We start from the raw sequence: 12,891 nt of genomic DNA on the forward strand, positions 1-12,891 counted from the left end.
CTGATGGAGATCCTCAACTACGTTCTTTCTTGCTATGTGTGCGTGTTACACTCCACTACGCTTATGAGTGTTGAATTGTTTTCCCTGCGCTATTTCCTTGCCTTATTCGATTCCCCTCCCCCCTCTTTCCTGAAGTCATTTAACACCGGTCTATTTCCCTCGTTCCCTCTCCCTGTTTGTTATTATTATTATCATTGTTATTTCTTGTCGTGTTCTGCTTTAAGCGTGTATGTCACGGCGGCTACGCGGAATCGGCGCAGGCCTCCTCTACCCTCTCCCCCGACGCTCCTTACATTCTTAAATCGACCTTCGTGTTTGTCTTCGTGTGTGACTCTTCTACGCTTTTGTTTCTTCAAACAAAGGAAACGAAGGGTTTTTTTGTATGTATATGTTTTTTGCCGGGCTTTCCATCGTTGCTCGTCTTTGTTGTGTGGAGGTGAGTTGAAGCGGTTGCCGTCGATTGGCGTGGAAGAGCCAGACGGAAAGATTGGGGCCACTTCATGGCTGCTTCCTCTATGCGTTTCCTCCCCGAGCAACGGTATCTTTAGCAATTCATGCAGGTGCGTAGCGGAGGCGGGAGGTGCGCATCCTTGCATAAAAGCAACGTGTTATTTGTTCTCTTGCACGTATGTTGATGTTGCAAGACCGAACAGTCATGGCATGGTGGTGTAATCTTGATGGCTATCCGCCAGCCTGCTCGGGCAAAGGAGGCGTTGCGGTGACTACAAGGTACGTATGAAGCCTACAGGGTGTGTTCGGAGAGACGTGCAGGCACACCGTCAGGCTATTTAGCCTGTGTGTTTACTTAACGAGTCTATTTCTCTTTTCTTTTAAATAATAACACTATGCGTCACTTCATTCTTTGTTTTTCAAAATTTCAAGCTACTAAAAATATATATATGGAGGTTTCTCTGTTTCTTCACGTCACTTTCCCGATCAGCACTTCATAAACGCGTTCCGATAAGCGGCTCCCCCCTCTCCCTTTAAGTGCGTACTCATTCGTTCTCGGTCTTGTGGTTCAGCTTTCCGTGAGGTGAGATGCGCTCCTCCCCCCCCCCCCTTACCGTTGGTAGGAGGAACAAGGAAACGGCAGATTCAGTTTTTTTATTTTACGGTTTTGTCTTTCTCTCCTCTCCCCCCCCCCCTCCTCGATGTTGGTGGCATGTCGGACTATTTGTTACCGCGTAGCGGACGAACGGCGCAAAAGTGGGCAGCGACACCAGCAAAGCGCAAAATGCATACTTGTTTTCGCACTGATATGTATTCCCTCCTTCCTGCCCTCCCTCCCTCCCCTCCATGGTGTGGTGAGTTCTGTAGTCGTGCCTCAAGTTCTTTTTTTTGCACTTGTTTGCCTTCTCGCTGCTCGCTGTCGTGTTGCTGTGAAGCACCGTTGAAAGAACAGAAAGGAACGAGGCTGGTCGCCAAAAACTTGAAGTATTTTCGCACTCTGACGCCGGATAGTTTGTTCCCTCTTTTCTGACTTGTGTTGTCTTCGAATAAATGACTCTTTTTCTCTTCTTGGTTTCTCTTCTTGCTTTCCCTGATCCGTCGTCAAGTGACTCGTGCCCACCGATTTCGATTTACGCCAAATACACCAGCACGTCCAAAGCGGATACTGGGCTATCGGTCTTGCTTACTGAAGGGAGAAAGCGTCTTCCTAGGTCCTGTCTCTCTTCCAAAGATCGTTCTTTTGTCGAGGTGGCTCATCACGCACTCTGTTAAAAGAAGAAAACGCTGGCGCTACACAATATTCACCTTTACCGCGATAAGGTGACGCAATTTTTTTTCCCTGTTCCAGTTTTAACTTTTTTTGAATTCGAGAACCATTAGCAAATTCTTTTGTGGTAAATACAACAACTGCAATGCCGTTTCTGACGTACCGCGGAGAGCCGTAGCACATGCAGAAAAGAAAGCACGTCATATTTTGCGGGCCTGTACGATGCATCCGTGTGTACGTGTACGTGTACGTGTAGGAAGAGGAATTGTAGGCAAACGCAAAAGGGAAAACTGTCTTTGTAAACACGCTATTACTCCGTTGTACGAAGAATGGACAACCATAATTATCTTAAGTTTTTTTTCTTCCAACGTACTTACCTTGTGCTGGCCCGCGTCTTCCGGCGCTTTCAGATTTCATTTTCTTTTCTCTCTGGCGCGAGATCGATCATAGCGTGGCGCTCTTATTTTCGTTTTTGCCTTTGAGCGCTTTCAAAAAAGTAGAAACTCCGTTTCCGCCCCTCTCCTTCCTTGATTCCGTGTATGTGTGGTTGCGTTTGGTGGCAAACATGTTCTTCCATTGACGTATGTATGTGCCTATTTATTATTTTTCCCTCTTCTCCTTCGTTGTGAAAACTAAATCCCTTTGTGTTCCTCCGTGTGTGTAGCGCTCCACAAGGCGAAAATGCCGCACTCTGTTTCCTTTCCAGGAAGGAGAACAGCGTACGCGTCCTTTTTTTTCCTTCTTCTTTCTTCGATTGTTCGTTGAGCTCATGTGCACCGTTGTGCTTCGTTTCTGGTATATATATATATTTTCTTTTCGTGCCTTATTTTCTTGTCTGTTGGTGTTCCCGCTTGTGGTGGTTTGACGTTCATTTTGAGTGAGCGATCTCCGGTGGTCTCATTTGGAGAGCGGCCGTGGTGAAGCCACGCCGACCTCCATGAATGCCTTTTTCTTCGATGTTTTCCCAATTGCGGCGACCGCTTTGTTCCCCTTCGTCCTCTGTCATTGTTGCGGGAGGGCCTCCATTCCCGCCCTGTCTCGGGTCGCTGTCGTGATCTGTATCTTCGATTTCTTTTCCCTTGTGGCTTAAACCTTCGTATGTCAATCGTTGTCTGTTCGGGTGTTACAGAGGCAGTGGTGTGTTCGGTCTGCATGCCTCCTTTTTCTGTTTCCTCCGTTGTCTGTTCTCCGTCTGATGCACGCCGTTTTTACTCCGTAGCGTCACGGAAGAGAAACAAATATACATATACAAACGGACATATGACCTTTCCAAATTTTTTCGGCTTCCCTTCCCCCCTCCCCCTTCCTACTCCGTGTGTGTTCTTTGTTTGGTGGTTTGCTGTCTCTTTCAGCGTTAACGACGGGGAAAAAAATGTATCTTTCTGTTTTCGCGTGTTTGTCTTCGCTCTCTACTGCCTCCTATGGAGGTGAAATGAAATATTGTAACTACAACAAAGAAAGGAAAGAAGTCGCGATAGCAACAGCAGTAACGGAGGCCTTCCTGTAGGACCTTCTCCCCAACGCTGTGACTCTAGCGGTGCCGTCGCGGTTGCTAGCAATCCATGTCTCTCATTCGATATATATATATGTATATTAACCCCTGACACGTTGATTTGCGCCGTGCCATTGGACGTGCGCCCTTTGCTTGCTGCACCGCCGGCTTTCAAGCAAGCGTTGATTGCGCAATGCTCCCGTGTCGCAACATCGTCAGTTGCAGCATTGGAAAGAAATAAGGAAAAGAAAATGGATCTCCACTTCACTTCCTCCTCCGTTTCTCTCCTTTCTTCGCCCATCTGCCGCTGTACATCCGCTTCCAGTAGTTTCAGAAAACTTTCTCCGGACGTGGTGGAGGCTCTCTGCTTTAATTTTATTGAACAGCCCTTACACACTTCCGCGTAGGCGGGATTGACTTTGCCTGTGCGTATCACTTCGACGTTGTCAAGACGGAATCTGCAAAACGCAGTTGAGCTCTTCCTTCATCGGCTGTGTGGTGCTCTCCACCATCTCTTTAGCAGGGACGCAACGGGGCCTCGCCAACCCAACAACGTGGCTTTTCTTCCACCTCTATGTATACCGTCTGTGCTGCGTGCAGTTATTAGGTTCTTACGTTCACCTTTACTTTACTCGTGATATTTTTCCCAATAAAAGAAAAGTGTTAAACTTACCATATATCTTTTTCTTTTTAATTGCTATTATTATTATTTTTTCCTTTAACTCCACATTCGTTCGGCACTCCTTTGCTCCTGGCAACGCGGTCGGGGCTGATCGTTCTGCCTATCTCTTACTCTTCCTGCCGGGTCGCGACCTTTTACTTCTTCTTTCTGGTCTGTCTGTCTGTTTCTCTGTCTGTCTGTTTCTCTGTCTGTCTGTTTCTCTGTTTGTCTGTCTGTCTCTGTGTGTGTGTGTGTGTGTGTGCAAAGCCTCTTTGCTTGGTAGTGAGTTTTATTTCCTCTTCGCCTATCAAGACTGCAGGAGTCCAAAAGACTCCCTCCACCTTCTTTCTATTCTTTCTCCCCTTGTAGAGGGTTCGCGTGCGCATCGGCACCGTCTGTCGTTGCAGCTGCCCACTAGTATCTCCCAAGAGGGGGAAAAGGAATCGAATTGTCTCTTTATTTTCTTCTTCGTATTTCTTTTCATCGACGACATCAGTCAGTCGCTGCTGTTTCTTTTTGTTTTCGGCTCTCATTTGGGTTGCGTCCTGCGGTGCAACAGCGGCCTCTTCCTCCTCCCCTTCCATTCCCCTCCGCACATTATTATTATTGTTATTATTGCTGTTGTTATTCCTGAAGTGAAGCGCAAATATGGGACGTCGCACTTCCGATGAGGGCTCGCGCAGCTCCTCCAGCGGCAGCGAGGAGAGCTACGGCGGCCGCCGCTTTGCCACGGGCGGCAACTTCTTCGACCAGATCTTCGCCATATTGTATCGCACCTTCCAGCAGACCTGGCGCACCAAGTCCATTATTATCACCGAGGTACTGCTGCCCTTCATGTTTATCGTCATCACGCTTATCCTCTGGGCTGTGTGGCTGCCGTTCATGGGTGGGTCTCGGCAGTTTATCTCCAACGTGCCCGGCGTGAACGCCTACGCGACGCTGTACAAGCAGATGACGTGCTACAACAAGTCACTCGGTCCACCCATCCCGGGTTTGTGTGACTGCAACATGATCGTCCGCTTCGTCAACATCGAGTGCAGCGGGGACCACTCATCCCTTCCGTACAAGAGCCTCTGCTACGTCAAGATAGACTTCGACTTTAGCAAGTACAGCATGGCCGGCTACTCGATTGGCAACATTACAGGGGCCAACGTCCCGGTGCAGCTGTGGATTAACGCGTACAACGCCTCGCTGTGGGTCGTGCCGACGCTGGACGAGGTCATCGTCTTTCACTGGCTGGCGCGCCTCGGCATGTCACAGAAGCAGTCGACTACGGGCAGTCTGCTCGCGGCGGGCATCTCGGCGGGCCTGCTGCCCAACTCGAAGCAGTCCTCCATCAACTGCTTTGGCGATTTGTACTTCGTCGGCACGCCGGCCGCGGTGAACCCGCTGCTAGACTTCATTCGCAACAACTCCCTCCTCTTCAACGACGTCTACGGCGGCACTTTCGCCACGGCAGCCGAGGCGGAGGCCCGAGTGCGGGCGATGGCGTGGAATTGGGCTATCATTGAACTGAACGCTTTCGATGCGGACAACTTCGACGTGAACATCCGCATGAACTCCACCGCACTGCCCACCTTTCAGCTGCCCTACGACAAAAGCTACGGCGGCGGCTACTACGACAGCCGCGCCGACCTCTACGCCACGGCCGGCTACCTCTCGCTGCAGCAGCTCATCACGGAGCACTACCTGACCAACGTGGCGGACGGCGGCAACGTGGTGACGGACCTGCCGGTGGACCACTTTATGGGCAGCGCCGGCTACGTTCCGTACATCACCCAACCGCTGCTGTCGACGGCCGGCATTCTGCTGCCCCTTATTTTCGTCATGGCGTACCTCTACCCCGTGTCACAGTTCACGAAGCGCATTGTGCTGGAGAAGGAGCTACGCATTCGGGAGGCGATGCACATCATGGGCCTCGGCAACGCACCGATATACATTTCCTGGTACATCACGTTCTTTTTGCCGAACTTCATCACGTCGGTCATCTCCCTCATTGTGATTCGCCTGACGTACATCACGATCACGAACGTGCTCATCTTGTTTCTCATTTACTTCCTTTACATCGCGACGTGTGTACCGCTGGCAGGCTTCTACTCTGCCTTCTTCAACAAGGCGCGTCTCGCCTCCCTGCTGACGCCGCTGATTTACTTCGTCTTCGCCATGCCGGCCTTCGCCATTCAGAGCGCCAACACGGCCATCGTCACCGTCTTCTGCATCTTTCCACCTACCGCGTACGCCGTGGCGATGCTCGGCATCATCAATCATGAAATCGCTGGTGGCTTTTCAAAACAAGACTGGCAGTACCCACTTGACACCCCGCCGGTGTATCTCGCCGTCATTATGATGTCAGTGGACTTCGTCTTTTTCAATTTGCTGATGCTCTACCTCGACAACGTGATGCCGAAGGAGTGGGGCACGCCGAAGCACCCGCTGTTCTTCATTCTGGACCCCATCGACTGGTGCTTCCAGCGCAAGCACAAGCGGCTGGAGGGCGGCCCCGACGGCCGTGCGGAGAACGGCGTGTTCGAGACGACGGACTACGCGGACGACGTCGTGTCGTTCGACGGCCTGCGCAAGGTCTACTCCCGCGCCGGAAAGAAGTTTGTGGCGGTGAACAACCTGTACTGGGGGATGCAGGAGGGCGAGATCTCCGTGCTGCTGGGCCACAACGGCGCCGGCAAGACGACGGTGCTGAACATGATGACGGGGATGGCCGAGCCGGACGAGGGCGACTGCTACATCTACGGGCACTCTGTGCGCACGGAGCTCGACAAGGTGCGTCAGCAGATCGGTTACTGCCCGCAGCACAACATCCTGTGGTCGGAGCTGACGTGCCGCGAGCATCTGGAGTTCTACGGACGCATCAAGGGGCTGAAGGGGTGGGAGCTGGAGGACGCCGTGTGCCGCATGCTGTTCGAGACGGATTTGCTGGAGAAGGTGGATCAACCGGCGAAGAGCCTCTCCGGCGGCCAGAAGCGCAAGCTTTCTGTCTCCATTGCCTTTGTCACCTGCAGTCGTCTGATCTTTCTCGACGAGCCGACGGCTGGCATGGATGTCGGTGCGCGGCGCTACACGTGGGAGCTACTGCGCCGCATGTCCGCTCACCACACCATTCTCCTGACGACGCACTACATGGACGAGGCGGACTTGCTGGGCCATAAGATCGGCATCATGAGCCAAGGCTGCCTTAAGTGCTCGGGTAGCAGCATGTTTCTGAAGAGCAACTTGGGCGTGGGCTACAGCATCACCATGTCCCTCCGCGACGATGCACGGGTGCGCAAACTCACGAGGCTCGTGAAGGCCTCCGTCGACGGTGCTCTCGAGATGGGTGTGAACGGATGCGAGGCGATGTACCGGCTGCCGAACAACGCCGTCGAACAGTTCCCCGCCTTTCTGGATCGTCTTGAGGCGGCACAGGAAAAACTGGGCGTGCGCGGCTACTCGCTCTCGGCCACGACGCTCGAGGAGATCTTTCTCAGCGTGTCGCAGGAGGACATCGACCGCGACCGCAAGGACGACCCACTGATGCAGCAAGATCCCCGCATCATCGCGAAACAGGAGGACCTGATCTGGAACTGCGAAATTGTTGAAGGGCGCAAGGCGATGCTGTGGTCGCAGTTCAAGGCGATGATGTCGAAGCGGCTGTGGAACGGGATGCGAGACCGCAAGATGCAGTTCTTCCAGATTGTGTGCCCGGTTATTTGCATCTTGATTTCAATGCTGCTGTCTCTGATTTCGATGGACGGGCCGGAGACGATCACGCTGAACCACGCGCTCTACCCAGACAGCGTTGCGGTAGACATGAACGGCTGCAACGAGCTGCTCGGCGTCAACGCTAGCTTCGACGACTTTGCCGTCCGCCACTACAACTTCCAGACGGGGCGAAACCTCTCCATGTACATGGTGGACTCTTTCCTGGTGCAACCGATGACGCGTGTGGAGGGGGTGGTGTGCAATGACCCCGAGTGGAGCAAGGTAATGTGGCTCCGCAACAACGTCATGCACATCATCAACTCCTCCACCTACCACCAGGGCCCCATCTCGATGAACGCGGTGTACCAGTCGCTGCTGGAGAAGCACACAAACAGGAGGCGGCAGTTTACGCTGCGGGCGGGCACGATGCCACGAACAGTCAACGAGCGAGTGTCGCAGGACGCCATCAAGACGATTCTGATGGGCGCCATCATTATGATTCCTTTTACCTTCCTGCCGTCGAACGTTGTCGCGTGGGTGGTGAAGGAGCGGGAGTGCAAGGCGCGGCACCTGCAGAACGTCTCTGGACTCAGCTTCTACGTCTACTGGCTCACGAACTTCCTCTTCGACATAGCTGCCTACGTCCTTACTATGTGTCTGGTGCTCGTCATCTTTGCCTGCTTCAACCGCAGCGAATACATCGCCAATGACCGGATCGGCGCCATTTTTGTGCTCTTCTTCATCTACGGTCTCTCGAGCACCACAACGGGGTACATGTGCAGCTTCTTCTTCGAGGAGCACTCCAACGCGCAGACCATCGTGATGGCCGTCAGCTTCGTCGTTGGCTTCCTGCTCGTCATGATCGTCTACATCATGTCCCTTCTCTCGCAGACGCAGCAGGTGGCGGAGATTCTCAAGTGGATTACCCGCATTGTCCCCAGCTTCGCGATTGGAGAGGGCATCATCAACATGGCGATGCTGACGCAGAAGCGCCTGGTCGACGACAAGCTGACGCCGTGGTCGATGGAAACGACGGGGTGGGCGGACTTCTACATGGCGATCGAGTTCCCCTTGTTCTTTGCGATTACCCTCTTCATTGACCACCCACGCCGACGCATGTGGGGTCAGAAGCACAGCTACGACGCGGATGCCGAGCCGCAGGAGGTGAGCGACGAGGACTCGGACGTGGAGGAGGTCCGTCAAAGTGTCTACGAGCAGGAGGAGAAGGGCGTGAACGACGACATGGTGCGCGTGGTGGACCTGCGCAAGGTGTACGCAAACGGCAAGGAGGCTGTCCGTAACCTGACCTTCTCCGTGCGGCCCGGCGAGGTCTTCGGCTTCCTCGGCACGAATGGCGCTGGCAAGACGACGACGATATCTATCTTGTGTCAGGAGTTCATAGCGACGAGCGGCGTGGCCTACATCTGCGGCTACAACCTCCTCGAGAACAGTGCGGAGGCGCTGCAGTGCATTGGCTACTGCCCGCAGTTCGACGCCACGCTGGACCTGCTGACGGTAGAGGAGCACATGTATCTCTACTCCGGTGTGCGTGGGATCAGCTACGCGGAGCGCGACGGCGTCGTAGATGCCCTCCTGCGCATGTGCGAGCTGTCGGTGTACCGCAAGACGCTGTCGGCGCAGCTGTCCGGCGGCAACCGGCGCAAGCTCTCGGTCGCCCTGTCCTTGATTGGCGGGCCGAGCGTGGTCTTCCTCGACGAGCCGTCTGCCGGCATGGACCCGGTGGCGCGGCGTGGCCTGTGGAATGCGATTGAGAAGGTGGCGGACAACAGCTCCGTCGTGCTGACGACGCACCACCTGGAGGAGGTGGAGGCACTCGCCCACCGCGTCGCCATCATGGTCGATGGCACCCTGCGCTGCATAGGCGACAAGACGCACCTGAAGAACAAGTTCGGCACGGGCTTTGAAATGAGCATTCGGGTGGAGACGGAGGACGACATGGAGGAGTTGCACGTGTGGGTGAAGCAGCACTTCCCGGCCGCGACGCTGAACGAATACAAAGGGCGGCGCTTCGTCTATACCCTGCCGGCCGATGTGACCCTGTCGGATGTGTTCCGCTTGCTGCAGGCAAATAAGACGCTCCTGCACATCATCGACTACAGCGTGTCGCAGACGTCAATTGAACAGGTCTTCCTGCGGATCAGCGGTGAGTTGGAAGAGGCCACCGCCTTCCGCAACACCCTAGAGGATGCCCTGTCTCTCAATAGCAAGAAAACATCCAACTCTGATGACGCTGCGTTCAACGATCAGACATCGTGGGCGTCCTCTTCCTCTGAATCGCCGTGAAGTATCGTCTTTATCCGGTTTTCGTGCGTTCTCGGTAGTGTCTTATTGGAAGCACTCTGCGTGGTCGTGCAGCGGTCCGGTCTTCAGGTTTGGGCTGTGCGCGTGGGTGTGCGCACGTTTCCGTTCCCCCTTTTTTTAATGTTGAAGTGATTCTATTTTTCAATCTTTCTGCGACGTCTTCTCTGCGTGACGCGGCGCGCAGTATAAATTTATTTACTTCGTTCGCTATTCAGTTATTTGTTTGCTCCATGTATCGACTGTTTTTTGTGTTTGTTTTCTTCGTCGTCCTTGGCTTTCTGCGTACACACCAACAGTTGCGTTGAGTGTCACCCGTTGCCGTTTTCTTTTTTATATATTTCTCTCCCTCTTTCGTAGTGACTCGCGAGACGGATCATCCGTGTCGCCGCAGACCTGTGCCATGTCTCTACTGTTCTGTTTTTCCATGTCGTTTCTTCCTCTCTTTAGATTAAAAAGATAATTGTTATCAAATTAGTTTTCTCGCCGTGTCTTTGTGCATGTATTTAGGTGTCGTGGGTTGTTCTCGACAGCATTCTGATTTGTGTGCTTTTTTCTTTCGTGTATATATATTTTTCCCTTCGTGGGCCTCTCATGTGCACGCGGGCGCTCGTCAACCGCCCTTCTGCGGCCGATATCTCCATTTTCAATTATTATTATTATAAACCCCCTTTGTTTACCCTTCCATGTCCACTTAGCATGTGCAACTCTCATCACTCCCTTCCCTTTCCTTTTTACAGGTTCATTGGATTTTCAATTTTTATTTGGTGGCTTCGTGACGTTTTCGCTTTGCGAGTCTTTTTGTTTTGAATGTCACGCGATTTTGTTCTGGGTTCATTCAGGTATGACGCACGCAGAAGGTATCCTAGTAAAAGTAGGAATGAAAGGAGAGGGCCGCCGGAAAGAAGGTTCTATGTCTGCGTAACCGCGACTACATTTGCTGCGATTGCGCTGGTCGGCAGCGAAGGCCAACAGGAGGAAGCAGCAGCAGTTGAATTCGCCTGCTCTTCTTCTTTATGATCTCGTAGTGCTTCGAGCTGACGCGGCGAGAGGCGTTCGGGTGTACACGCACCCGCACCTGTGTTTCATTAAGCGTTGTACGTCGTCCCTTTCCCTTCCCTTTTTTTTCTGGAAGCTTTTCTTTTCCGCCTGTCTCCTCTCTCCGTTCGCCTGCGTGACTTGTCGTTTGCGGAGTTGGCCGAAAGCGCTAACGCACACGCACGTTTGTTTTCCCTTGGTGTGCACGGCGAGTGAAGAAGCAACGCGACGACAACTTCTGGGTCGTGGAGCTATTCGGCTGCGCTCCACATCACGTTTCTTTCTACGTGGTCGTTGCCGTTTTTCTTTCTTTGGCTGCCATGTCCAAACTTCCTCCGTGTTGCGCGCAGTGGCGCTTAGTGGACATCGGCCTCAACCTCACGGACAAGATGTTCCAGGGCTCCTACAACGGCCACCACCAACACCAGCCCGATATCGAGGCGGTGCTCCAACGCGCCGTCGATGTCGGCGTCCACGGCGTCCTCCTCACAGGCGGCAATCTGAAGGAGAGCCGTGCGGTGATCGAGATGTGCCGCGAGTACACCAGTGCGGACCTGACCCTCTACTGCACCGTGGGCTGCCACCCAACGCGTTGCACGGAGTTCGAGAAGGACCCTACGGGCTACCTCGCTGCTCTGGACGACTTAATCCATCAGCACTCCGTCCGCGCCGGTGGCTGCGTGGCCGCCGTCGGCGAAATCGGCCTCGACTACGACCGTCTCTTTTTCTGTGAGAAGGACACGCAGCGGCGGTACTTCACGGCACAGCTGGAGATGGCACAGCGACACCGGCTGCCCTTGTTCCTGCACGACCGCCACACCGAAGGCGATTTCTTAGAGCTGCTGCGGCCGCACTTGGCGGACTTGACGGGCGGCGTCGTACACAGCTTCACCGGTACGGCAGAGGAGCTACAACAATACGTTGCGGAGGGTCTCTTTATCGGCATCAACGGCTGTAGTCTTAAGACGGATGCCAACGTCGCCGTGGTGAAGGCGATGCCTCTGAACCGGTTGCTGCTCGAGACAGACGCGCCGTGGTGCGAGATGAAGAACACGCACGCGTCGAAGAAGGTCTTGAGCAACGCCGCCGCCGCGTCGGCGTCGCAGCAAAGTCTTTCCGATGCCATCCTTTCCTCCTTTCCTTTATGCCGCAAGGACAAGTACAAGGAGGGGTGCATGGTGAAGAGCCGCAACGAGCCGTGTGCGACGGCGCAGGTGCTGGAGGTGGTGTACGAGCTCCGCAAGGATGAGGTGAAGAGCATCGAGGAGCTGGCTGATATCGTGCTGCAAAACACGCAGCGGCTTTTCCCGTTTTGATCGGTGTGGGAGCTTGAGGAGCCCCAACGTGGAGAGGGAGACACCGCAGCGTTCTCGCTGCCACGCGCCAAGCAAGAAAGGCGAAGAGAATCGAAAGAAAATCGGCGTATGCTTAAAACGAAGAAAAAACGTCAATAAAAGAGCCAAAAGTGCCCAAAGCAAAAGCGTCACTAGAGACGGCGTAAAAGGAAGGTGCTGTCGCATCCTGTCCGTACCTGCCCCATGCGCGTGGGACCAACACTCAATGCGTTCTACCTGCTGACCATAACAATCTTTTCCGGTTGCTGTCGAGACCACATAATCCGTTTCTCGCCTCTCCTCTCGCTTATTTTTTTTTTCCTGTTGCTTTGATGGTGCTTTTGATGCACCGACGTGTGTCGCCGGCAACTCCCCCTTTCGCCACATAGAGCATCCTGGTACACAGGTGCACACCTTGTTGACAAACGCAGCAACGGCGCTGGCAAACTTCGACGGCATTCGTCTCGCTTCGTTTCTCTTTGCCTAAATAGCGGTTCTTCGCAGAACTCCAAATTCTTCGCCGAACACCGTCTTTTGCGCCGTTTCTGCCACGCGTTTATATTTTCTCTGCTTTTCTGTTGTCTAAACCGCAACAACTCATTACGCTCTTTATCTATCTATCTCTCTCTCTCTC

The 12,891-nt window shown here is 53.6% G+C and overlaps 2 protein-coding genes across 5 annotated transcripts; both read left to right on the forward strand.

Annotated features, from left to right (window-relative positions):
• Window positions 1-3,532: 3,532 nt before the first annotated feature.
• On the forward strand, window positions 3,533-9,870 carry ABB37_07426 (putative ABC transporter; the record flags this gene model as incomplete). 2 transcript variants are annotated; one of them, XM_015806070.1, is made up of 1 exon in its annotated part: window positions 3,533-9,870. In XM_015806070.1, the coding sequence occupies exon 1, from the start codon at window positions 4,519-4,521 to the stop codon at window positions 9,868-9,870; it is 5,352 nt and encodes a 1,783-aa protein (XP_015655547.1). In that variant the 5' UTR covers window positions 3,533-4,518. The 2 variants fall into 2 exon arrangements, with proteins under 2 accessions (XP_015655547.1, XP_015655548.1); XM_015806071.1 differs by having other exon boundaries at window positions 3,536-9,870.
• A 1,207-nt stretch (window positions 9,871-11,077) lies between these two features.
• ABB37_07427 (putative tatD related deoxyribonuclease) lies at window positions 11,078-12,239 on the forward strand (the record flags this gene model as incomplete). Of its 3 annotated transcripts, none has more annotated exons than XM_015806072.1 (1): window positions 11,078-12,239. In XM_015806072.1, the coding sequence occupies exon 1, from the start codon at window positions 11,244-11,246 to the stop codon at window positions 12,237-12,239; it is 996 nt and encodes a 331-aa protein (XP_015655549.1). In that variant the 5' UTR covers window positions 11,078-11,243. The 3 variants fall into 3 exon arrangements, with proteins under 3 accessions (XP_015655549.1, XP_015655550.1, XP_015655551.1); XM_015806073.1 differs by having other exon boundaries at window positions 11,089-12,239; XM_015806074.1 differs by having other exon boundaries at window positions 11,140-12,239.
• Window positions 12,240-12,891: the final 652 nt, after the last annotated feature.

Source organism: Leptomonas pyrrhocoris (genome assembly GCF_001293395.1).
Source record: "Leptomonas pyrrhocoris isolate H10 chromosome Unknown, whole genome shotgun sequence".
NCBI lineage: Eukaryota > Euglenozoa > Kinetoplastea > Trypanosomatida > Trypanosomatidae > Leptomonas > Leptomonas pyrrhocoris.